The sequence below is a fragment of the Glossina fuscipes genome, unplaced genomic scaffold (assembly GCF_014805625.2).
Source record: "Glossina fuscipes isolate IAEA_lab_2018 unplaced genomic scaffold, Yale_Gfus_2 0, whole genome shotgun sequence".
Lineage (NCBI taxonomy): Eukaryota > Metazoa > Arthropoda > Insecta > Diptera > Glossinidae > Glossina > Glossina fuscipes.
In genome coordinates, this window is record NW_023998414.1 from 29,817,504 (window position 1) to 29,829,761 (window position 12,258).

At 32.0% G+C, this 12,258-nt stretch overlaps 1 protein-coding gene across 3 annotated transcripts in view; it reads left to right on the top strand.

Moving 5' to 3' along the window:
* The window catches only part of LOC119644625 (furin-like protease 2), a 251,160-nt gene that overhangs the window by 201,504 nt on the left and 37,398 nt on the right, over positions 1-12,258 (top strand). For all 3 annotated transcript variants that reach the window (XM_038044252.1, XM_038044253.1, XM_038044251.1), the window contains one exon: positions 4,114-4,248. In XM_038044252.1, the coding sequence (XP_037900180.1) occupies positions 4,114-4,248 (135 nt within the window). The remainder of the gene's footprint in view (positions 1-4,113; positions 4,249-12,258) is intronic.

Below are 12,258 nucleotides of genomic sequence, written 5' to 3' on the forward strand. Positions count from 1 at the left end.
GAAAACAAATTTGCTCTCTTACACTAAACTAAACTTTCTTCTTTACTTTTCTTCATATTGAAAATAATTAGAAACAAGAAAAAAATAAAAAAAACAAAAAAATTTCGTAAATTTTCATTTAACTGTAATTCAAAAATTTGTATTTGTTTGCACTTTTCACATTCCGCACGACTGCTTTCATATAAGGAAAGTTTTTTTAGCTTAGTGTTTAGAGATCCTTTTGGGGCAAATTTTTGCAACAAAGAAATTATGAAAATGTATGCGGATTTACTTTTGATTTAATTATTAAGGAAAAAGAGAATAAGAAAATATGATAGCAAAAGTTTATTATTAAAATATATATATATATATATATATATTTCTATATATTTTTATAAATTTATATATCCCCGACTTTTGAATTTATTCGCTTTCTTCTAATTTTTTTGCTTTTTAATAAAATAAAAATAAGAGACAGAAGAATACGAAAACGAGTAATATATTTATGGTTACATTTATATATATATATATATATATATGCGTGTGTGTGTTTGTGTGTGTGTGCAAGCCTTTATATTCTTGCTTTTATAGCACACATGGATATTTATGTTCACAATTTTCCAACTGTAATTTATTTTGTTTTGAAACAAATAACAACAAAAACGAAAAGAGCAACGCCACACCAACTTAGAATATCATACAATTCGTATATAAGCTCCTATACAGCTAGCAGCCAGATAGTGATAATGAAAATAATAAGAAAATGCAGAGTGACTGAGACGAGAACGAAGGAGAGGTGGGAGCGAAAATAAGAAAGTAGAACGAGTAAAGAAACGATAGGACAGACGGACAATCATACAAATATGGAATATTGTTACAGTTAACACAAAATGTTTGGTGTTTCCTTGACGTCTTACACATGATTCCTTAAAGACCACAGAATATTGCACCAGAAACAAGACCACAGAACACACATTTAAAACTGTATATGGTTAGACTAACTATGTAGACCGGGCTTCGTTTATGTGTTGTTATGTGCGTGTATTTCTCTACTATTTTCAAGTTGTTATTGTACATCTTACGGTTATATCATATATATATATATATGATAATATATGTAAGTTCTGTTGGCTGATTATATTGCACACATGCTTACAATTACAATTACGTAACTATATGTATAGCACTATATATGTATATATACATATTTGAGGAAACTCTATAGAAAAGCATAAAATATATTCTTTACCGTCGTTTACAGAAAATATGAACAATTTCTTCATTTTTCTTAGAAATTTCTAATGTGTTGTTATTTCCTTAAGCATTTTCGAGCTGCATGCACAAAGACAAACATTATATAAATAGATCATGTAAACATTAACAACAAACTTACGCATATGCACACATATCCGCACATATATATATATATATGTACATATAAATGTATATGTATATATATATATGTATATAATATATTTATAATTTATATATATATATATATATATAAATATATATATATTATTGTTGCCACTATTGCCGTTATTGTCATCTTTTGTTCTTTCTTGGGAAGTGAAAAGTTTGGTAAATAACTTTTGCTTCTTTACTTTAGTAGTCGACTTTGTTTACCGTACATAATGATTCATTTAAAGTCGATAGAACACACGGTTAATGACAAGAATATAAAATGTACTTTCCGTCGCGCACTTAATTCATTTCATTTAACCAATATATTTCATAAGACAGAGAGAGATAATGAGAGAGCGGGCGAGAATTTCTTAGAAAATATTTAAATAGTAACCATAATCTAAATAAAGTCTTCCCTAAGGTAAGAAATATCGAGAACATAATTTCAATGGACTATTCTCTCCTCCTTCGCTAAGCTTTGCTATATGAGAATATTTAATATGTGATGCGCGGTTTTATAGAGCATAGAGCATAACTCCTAATGCATGCGCCAAGAGTCCTAGGGAAAGATCATAAAACATTACCCCATGAGGATGAGAAAGTAACCTATAAAAATTTCAAAGCTTCGCTTTGATCAAAGTTTCATAAAACTCATGTTGCTTTTAATCGAAAAACGAGCGAAGGATATTAAGTGTCTTCCCGCTTTAATTGGCAATAAAAAGCATTGAAAGAGACTGACATGTTCGTGGTATGTAAAGAATCTTAACATGCGCCAACGAACAGCTTAAGAAAATCCATTGAATCGAATCGCATTGCTATGTCCGAATTTTTAACTTTTTAGCTTTTGTAAAGCATTATAGGGATTGTCTAACTCTCTGGAGGGCGCTGGAGGTTACGCTTAAATAACTTGTGTGCGATCGGCATCGTAGGATTAAGCTGCTAAGGCAGGAACCTAAACCCTAAAGTAAACCCCTCTCTCTCTCTCTCTCTCTCTCTCTCTCTCTCTCTCTCTCTACATATATATATACATTGGGTATTTATTCCAATTATTTTTAAAGCCTAGAGAAAATTTCTTAGGCGTAAACAGCAAATGCTTACTCTAATTGAGCCTAGTCTTTGTAACCTAAGAGAGTTCATAAACTGCGTATATTTTTTGGTTAGACTCTCATTTCAAGTTGATGGAGGCTCATTTACTTGTCCATCCTTCTATATTTGTCTGTCTTCTGTTTCAACTGTACATATATAAAGAAAGAAAGCTGGAATCTTAATGCTTTCTCTTTTGGCGCAGAGGTACAATTTCAAAATATTGGATTTGAATTGAAACCAAACACGAAAAATCCGAATATTACGTAAGATTTTTATACATATTTTCAATATAATTTTAATACAATTTTCAAAATAATTAATCGCCGATCACAGAAGTGTTACTTTAAATTTAAATTAAGCCGAGTCATGTAAAGCTTTGTAAAGGTTAACCTAATTGTCGCCCAAACGCGTATATCAGAAATGAAGAGAAACACGCAACGCAAGTTTTTGAGCTAATAGCAATCTGAGCAATAATCACTCTTACATATATGTATTGCAAACGCTTCAATATCCAAGAAAGAGCAAACGAATCTTTAGATCGGTTGAGAAAACAAAAAAAAAAAAAAAAAAAAAAAAAAAAAAATGAATTAAAATTGATTGAGGTCAGGAAGAAAGCCTTTATCTTTGATTAATTTTATTGACCTGCAAGTGTCTTTATAACAGAGAGTCAGCAATAAGCCAAAGAAGGAAAAAAGTCATCTTACGCAGATAATATTTACAATAATCTTGCGTTGTTAATAAAAAGTTACCAGTAGTTTTCGTCTGCTGTATCTGCCGTATCTGCATTAATCTGCTTCAAGTGCTAATTCTACTAATTTGTTTTTCTCTTTTCCACACAATTTGTAGCAAATTTCCTTTAAAGCGAAACAATATATTATTATGCTGTCCAGTTACTTCCATTTGTATATTTCCCGTTTTGATTTTTTTTCAATTAAAATGTTATTAGTGACTGGAGAGTGGAGAATACTAGAGAAAGAAAACAAGGATATATGCCAACACTCTTATATATATGTACATATATATATATATATATATATATGCAAGTATATGTATATGCATATATACCACAACGTGTACGAGACACGTAATGACTTAACAAATAAACTAGTTTTTAATTTATTTATGCTCTTTGGCTTTATCTCTCACTTTCTTTCTTTTTTGCTACTTTCCTTTCTTCAGTAATTTTCCGTTTTCCTTTGCATTACTCTTTGGCATTGTTTTTTCTTTTCTTTTTTTTTTTTTTTTTTTTTGTTTCGTTATTATTATTATTATTATTATTATTATTTTATTCTTCCCTTTTTTTATAATCAATTTACTTTATTAATGTACACCAACACTGTATCTGATTTCGTTGTTTTTTCTGCTTCTCTTTCTCTTTTTTTTTTCTCTTTCTTTCTCTCTCGCTTCTCTCTCCCTCTCTCACTCTCTTTCTCTCTGTTTCTCTTTCTATTTTTATATCCGTTTGGCTCTCAACACTGACGCTGCGTCCTTGTATTGGGTATCCGAATGTCCTGGATTTTTTTTTTTTTCTTCGCAACATCAACAATAATAATAATAACAATAACAATAACAAAAACAACAACAACAACAACAACAACAACAACAACAACAAACAACAATTGTACAATTTTATAATAACAACAGAACGGTGGCGCCAAAGATGGTTTGGATATGAATATTGAACCGGCTTGGCAGAAAGGTTACACGGGCAAGGGTGTCGTTGTTTCAATATTGGACGATGGCATACAAACAAATCATCCTGACCTTGCTCAAAACTATGTAAGTAAACAATATAACGTACAATTTATTGTATTTTATATATATATATATGTGTGAATACATTTTATACATTTGTGTTTTTTCCCCTCCTGTCCAACGTTTTAATAAATTCAATAAAAACTTGAAACTATTACAATTGCATTAAATCTGGTTTTAATCAGCTTATGACGCATATCCGATCAATTAATATTGTCTCTTAGATATATTGCTTATTTTTTTAACCACAAATGCGATATGAGGGCGCGTGATGGTGTAAATATACCCTTGATTAACGAAATATCTTACGTTGAGTAATCCAAGTACGCTTGCCTGCCCATTTTTTTTTTTTTTTTTTTTTTTGTTTTTTAGATCTGTCCACGTGTTGTCTGTTGTGTAGTTCATACTATATATGCCTAGTTTTTTCTCGCCTATGTGGTTGCGCTCGTTGATTTTCAAGTACACTAAGAACTCCTTAAAAAATGTTTATGTAACTTTCATAATTTCAAAGAGTTTGAATTTGCAAAAGTTGTTTTAATAGATGCTTGCATCTATTTTGATCAGTGAAATCTATTGTTGAAAATGATAAAGTAATGCAAAGTATTATTGCACACAAGGGGTAAATTTCGTAATTTGCACATTTCTCTATATATAGAATAACCGTTTTTCCGTTTAGTATTATTGAGTATTTCGGTGTATAAGGACGATAACCGTGGAACGCTCCTAGCTTATCTTTTACATTTGCTTAGAAATGGTGACTTTGATGTCACTGTTAAAAAACGACCTGAAGGGTCAGAAAAGTTCAATAACAATAGATTGCAAAACTTATTGGACAAAATCCCAGGTCGAATTTTCAAAGAGTTTTCAAACAGCTTCAACTGTCTCTGGACATTCACATCCGATGAGAAGAGATCTGAAAGGCGGGAAAATGGCTACCATGCAAGTTGAACTGACTGAAACCGTCATTTCGAAACGTTTCAATATCGCGGTAGTATTCCCTAACAGGCAAAAAAACAACAGTCCTCTGCGGCGTATCGCAAACGACAGTCTTAAGCGCAAGAAGTCATCGGTTAGTCCAGGAGAGCTATCCACACCGATATTGCAGCGGAATTCATTCATTGTCGTAAAATTTCGTTGTGCATACGATGATATTAGCAAGTCTTACTGTATTACTAGGTACTAAAACACAACGAACAATGTCTACCGACGTCAATTCATTAACATGAACGATTTATTGTTGCGAACAAAAGATCTTAACTTATGTAAAATCATCCTTTTGCATGACAACGCTCGGGCACCGGTTGGAAGAACTCTCGAGGATACGTTGTTACTACTCGAATGGGAAGTTCTGTTGCACCCAGCGTACTCACCAAGGTATAAGGACTTCTGATTGCCACTTGTTCCGATCGCTGCCGCATGACTTGGCAGGCACGCGATTTCAAAATGCTGAAGAAGTGCGAAAATGGATCGATGATTGGGTAACTGCTGGACTATTACTATTCTTTCTACGCCGTATCGCCGCCACATTGCCAGAAAGATGGGACCAAATTCTCGAAGAAGATGGAAATATATTGACTAAGATATGTTGGATCAATTTTTTTTTATAAACGCCTTTTTCAAGTGTTAGGCGCTTGCAGCTAACAAAAGACTTGAAAATTATTTTAACGTTTGCTTAGAAAGCATATTTTTTAGCAAGGAGGCGATCATACGTCTATCCGTCCGTTTGTTGTGGGCATTCGCATTGTCTTCAAAATGGGGACAAATGACTGACACTTGCCGCCTATGCTTTTCATTTCTATAGATTTACATAATACTAAAAAAGGAAAAAAGAAGAAACGAAAATAAAAATGAAAACGATAAGAACCTCATCTCAATTTGAATTGTTTGAGTTTGTTGCACAAATACCTGATGCTGTGGATTTTAAATCTGTAGCAAAGATTTGCTAAAACCGTTCGAGACTTTCGTGTGAAAATGCTCCACCCGAATGTTCTTATCTGCTATACTCCTCATACTACACTGAATTATCAAATATTTATGATTATTATGTTATTTGCTTGAGGAGAGAGAAGATATTCATTAAAAATGCGTTTTGCGGTCAGCATAATTTTCTTATGTTAGGTTACATGTTACTATTTGTTTTTTTTTTTTTGCTTTTGTTTTTGTGTTTTTCATCAAAAATTCATATATCTCAAAAACCAAGAAACAAAAACAAAAAATTTGATTTATTTACTTTATAAGTTTTCATTTTATTACTGAATCCGCCTTCCTATACGCCTCTCAAACGGAAATTCGTAAACTGTAAAAATTATTTTTTCCTTTGTCTGTCTCATTGCTTTCTTTCAAATATTTCTTTCCTATTATTATTTATCATGCAGATAAAGCAGCATGAAAATACCATTTACGTTATTACATTACTTGGCAGTGTAATTTGTTTGCATAAATTATATGTAAATGTATGCGAAAACACAGCCATAAAAATACGAACTCTTCAAGTTTGAAAAAATAAAAAAAATTCTTCAGTTTTCGTTATTAGTTTAGAAAATGGTTTTCTATTTTTTTTTTTTTAATTTTTTTTTTTAATTTTTTTTTTAATTCCATATCTTCCCTACGAGTCCAAAAAAGGCCTTCATAATCCTAAGCAAAAAAAGCTTTCAATAAACTGATTTTAATATATGCATGTACATGTTCTGATAGTATTTTGGCTAAGTGAGGGCATAAAATATATTCAGCGAAATATTTCTCTCTTTTGAAATTACGGTCGTGTAGCCAGGATGGCTTGACGACTAAATTTGTCGTATCAGATATCAAATAGAGCAAATGCACATTAAATGCATGTGATTCGTGTGAGAGGTTCTCAACAGATTTGTGACTGTCTCTTATTTGCCGTATGTTAGCATTCACGCATCCATGACCGTCCCGCTAACGAGGCTGGGCATTCATTCCGCATTAACATTTAATTCACTCTTAAGATTAATCAATTGTTCACTGCGTCAGAAGACGAGATATATTACCTTTTTTTTTTTTTTTTTGATAGGTTTGTTCGTTTAATGGCATTCCTTATACCCTTCACCGCCTGTAATATAAGGTATATTGAGACTTAAGATTGAGATTTGCGCATGTCTGCCGATTTCCTGCCAACCAAATTTGTGATCGCAAATATTTGATTAATGTTTGGCTCAAACATTACAAGAAAAACCCTACTACCATATTAATGGAGACCATTAAAAATGGATTGCAATATGTTTACGAACACTCCCCACATTTAAGTCCGATCTTGAAAAATTAGTTAAATGAAATGAAACAAAAAATTGCGTTTTTCGTAATAGCTGACCCAATATATATATATATATATAATATATGAACCAACCGTGCGACGCTTTTCGTCGATAATCAATCCTACGAAAAGTAAAGTATAACTTTCAACCTTTGATATTTTATCACGTAAATATGGAGGGAAAATTGTATTAAGCGAACTTGTGTACGACGTTTAATAGACGGCCTTACCCAACTAAAATGCTTTTACTTGCTTCTATTTAATATAAGCTTAGGTCTATAAGCTAACTTCGCGAATGGGCCCGATCTATCTGAAATAATCTGGATTAGTTCGCCTAATATTTTAGTATGGACTCATCACCTAGACTCAAGACCTAAAAGAATTAAAGATATGACCTTTACTTATTAGCACCACGCGTCTAGGTTCGGTTAAGAATCGAGGCTAAACGCGTCCACTGCACATGTACAAATAGAAATACATATATATATACATAATACTATCAGGAGATAAGTTAGCAATAATTTTGTCACATCCCGCCCAGTATATAAAAGTACGTGGCATTCTCACTTAATTTAATGATTTTTACTACATATATCGATCTTTTACGTTCTTGTTGAAACCTATACACAGTTAAATCTTTAATTTTGACATAATGGGCTAAATAGAATCTCAAAAGTTTTCCAAAGACTGGACTGGAATTAAAAATCTTTTTCTCACCTTTAAGCATTAAGTTGCGATAATTGAACAGCCATAAGCTTACGAATAAATAGAAAAAAATCCAAACAGGGTTCCTCGTTACGATACCTGGATGTAATCGGCCAAGTTAACGAATTTTTATTAAGTCAATTATCATTGTTGTGCATACAAGCTGTAAAAGAAGTGCGTGTCCAGAGCCCCTAAACAATAATATGTTCGAACTAAAAACCCCTACGCTTACATCAATTGTGTGCTTGTGCTTGCAAGTAAACACGTCTATCATACAGATTGAATAATTTAATCGAAAACGAACTCTTCCCAAGAAATTGTTCGTATCGCACTGAATGGGAACCCTTCAGCTTTTCCCCAGTTAGGTTTGATATTGGCACATAGATCACCAGTTCCCGATATATGAATCCATCTGGTATATAGTCATATGCTAACCAAAGTAGTACTTTGGGCTCTTAAAGTGATTAAAGCAGCGCGGCGATCAGGTTGTCCAGACGGTCATCCTTGCGTGGAATTGCTGGCTACAGTTTTTGCTATAGCGAATTGAGCATCTTTTTCCTAACTGCTGAGAACAACTGTTCAGGGAAATGGGTGGCGGCTATCGTGTTGCTCCCATAATCGTGGGAATATTAAATATTTAAGGTGTTGGATGGACCTCGTCTCCGTCAGAGGGAAGGACATGCTATACACCCATCCTCATTCCGGAACTAGGAGCGAGTATCCCCTGCTCCGTGTGTTGCGTGAGAAATGCTTTCTCACTCCGTGTACCATCGGGCATCGTAGGCTTGAGTCTCCGCCACATACGATACTTATTAGTTTTTCTCTTTGCATGCATTCGGTTAGTCGGAGTCAAAAGCGATATACAAATACAACGCTTTCGTTGTTGTGAAGTTCATGTCTCCGGAAATTTAATTTAAAGTATTAAAAGGCTCGTTTATTACAAGAATCGTACAAGACGGAGTAGTAGTAGTTTCATAAATACAGTCTCTCGGCAGCAGCATATCCTTTCGCTCGCAACTTTTCAGCTTATTGCGTTAAGTCTTGTGTGTGACCTTTTGATTTCGATTTAGTTGTTTTCATATCATCAATCAGTCTTCGTTGCCATTTTCCATTAAAGAATGAAGTCATCGCTTATAATTTCTTTGTCAAGAGGAGTATTCCTCCCCTTATATGCAACCGCCAAAGTTATTTCATAAAGCGTTGCAATTTGGAGCAATCGTAAAAGTCGTTTTTCTTTTTCTTTTCAATGCGTGAGCAACGAAAGAAATTCACTTTTTACTGTTACGCGTGGACTTAGCTATTTAGCTTAATTCCTTAAGTCGTGTTTTTCGTGTTTCGTTCGTTTCATTAGGAGATAAAACTTTTCGGGTGAACGTGATTCTAATTCGAATTAAATCTCGATTAACACTCGATTGTCTATCTTGCAAATAATATTTCGTTTCCAATCGCGTGATTAAGACGAATTAATAGACAAATATTCCTCTTAATTAACTGATGGTTTTTCTGTCCGATCGTTAACCATACGTCGTCAAGTTACGTGAAAACTAGTACTGCTTATCTTGCAATGTTTTTCTTCTTTCTTTTTTTTTTTTTTTTAAAGAAATGAAAGCAAAATTAATTTAATATACATAACGTAAATAAATGTAAAGAAAAAAAAACAAAAAAACAAAAAACTAAATAAATGCAATATTTTACGATCTGTTTCCTTTCGTGGCACTAATCGTCAATTTTATGACATTAAAGCAAAAAACTCTTACGAAAACTAGACGAAGAAGAAAAAGCAAAAAAAAAAAAAAAAAAAAAACAAGAAAACAAAACAAAAAGAAAGAAAGTCTATTAAAATCTATATATAAAAACTTTAAAGAGGAGAGAGTTAGTTGTTCTTCAATCTCAAAAATTTCATTACAAGCTCGTAAAAGTGTTTTTCGAGTCAGCACAACAATAAAAAACAAAATATGTATTATATATGTACATAAAAATTGTGCAAAAAATAAACTCCATTATTATATTAAGAAATTACTTCACATATCAAGTCATGAACCATTGTGGATAAAAACCGGATGTAAAGATATGATTTCCCATATATGGACTTTTCTTTTTCTCTATGGCATTTATAATAAAGTTTCATTCACTTCTTTCCTCTTCTGTCTTTTTTTCATATATGTTGACTTTATTGTGATTTTTTTTTTGTTTTTTTTTTTTTTTTTTTAATAAGCTAAAGCATTCTTCATAAGATAAAGAAGCAATTCAATGATTTAATAGCATATCACAAAGTGAGAAGAAAAAAAAAATGTATATATAAAATTTACTAAATCCTCAAGAATATATATAAATCAACACATCCTTCTATCTACACATATACATCGTAATGCATCATAACAATGTCAATGTTTATGACAATGATGCATTTTATTCCCTGGATACCATTGTATATAAATCTTATGCTGTTATACTAAAGTGCAAAAAGAAATATATATATATAAGTAATAATAAAATAAAAGCATGAGAATAACCCTTCTATGCAGCTGACAAAAAAGAAGAAGAACAAAAAATTCGAAATACACTTTTGACGTGAATCAAAACTTAACAAAAAAAAAAAAAAACGCGATAAATAGATCAATCGACTCGCATAAAGATGAACGAGTTTCGGTGACTGCATAAGAAAAGGAATACAAATATGGTATTTTGAAGTAAGTCCTAATACCTTCATCTTCAACTTCATACTTAATTTGATTAGAAGATTGTTCGTTACCTCTCCTACGTAGCAAACTTTTAATGTTTGAATAACCTGAGGAATAAATTGCAAAAAAGCAAAGGATTAAAAGTAAATTTAAAGCTCAAGCCGTAGATCCTTTAAATCATCTCTAATTCTGGCATTCATTTTCTTCCCGGTTTTTTTCTACACATATAATGTAATAAGTGTAAAAGTGCATTATAGAATATTTTAGAGATATAACTACAGAAGGTAAGGCCAGTATTTGAAGGACACATTTAAAGCTATCGGACAAATGCAACCACACTATAATATCATTTGGGAAGCCGTCATAACATCTTCTCTACCGGCAGCGTTGATACAATTCATTAAGCCTTCCCTGCATATATGTAATAAAGTCTTTGGTCATTCACTGATCAAACATAAATTGATCGTCGGTATTGAAAACTGTCGTTAATAGCAATACCAACTAATCAAGTAAAGCAAACGAAGAAAAAACTCATCGGAAACTCTTGTTACTTTTTGATCATGACATGCATTGTTTTAAATATGCGAACTGAACAAACAAATTTCAAAAACTTTCAGTCTAACTAGAAATGTATTTGTGAATAACTTTCCATTTACAACACAAATCGATTTCAAACTTATGCACAAAGTATGTAAAATTTTATGAAACAAACAAAGGACGCAATTTGATCTCGGTTTATACACATTGCAATTCATAATGCGTGGATGGGTATAAAAAATGCACTCTAACTTACATTAAATTATTTTTTTTAATAAACTATTCGCCAATGGCACCTGAAAATTTTCGCTTAAAACTACAAATTGCAAAAAAATATTCAGTGTATATTGTCCGCTGAGAACGATCTTCACTAGTTGTTACTCTACTTTATTCGAAATATTGGATGCAAAACTGTTCCTGACTCGATCTAATGATCGAAACATAATTTAAAACAACAAAAAAAAGTGTTCGTTTGTTACGTTTACCTATCTGATTATTGTCGTCGTATGTAAAGAAAATTTCTAATCCTCTTCGGTTCCAATCATTTTACGTACAAATAAGCGCGATCTCCTTCCTTTTCCAATCGTGCCTTCATTATATGAAATTCGTCGAAAAAACAATAATAAAAGAATAATAAAAAAAAAAAATAAAAAAATCAATCATATAATCTACGATATATCCAATTTTTGTGTCTTCCATCATTCTGCCAACATAGCCGTCGGTATTAATATATAATATGGAATAAATTTAAACAAATTGTTGAATAAATTTAAACAAATTCTTCCAACAACAAGTGATACGATAGGTAAATTTATTAAAGGTATCTATCTGTCTTTT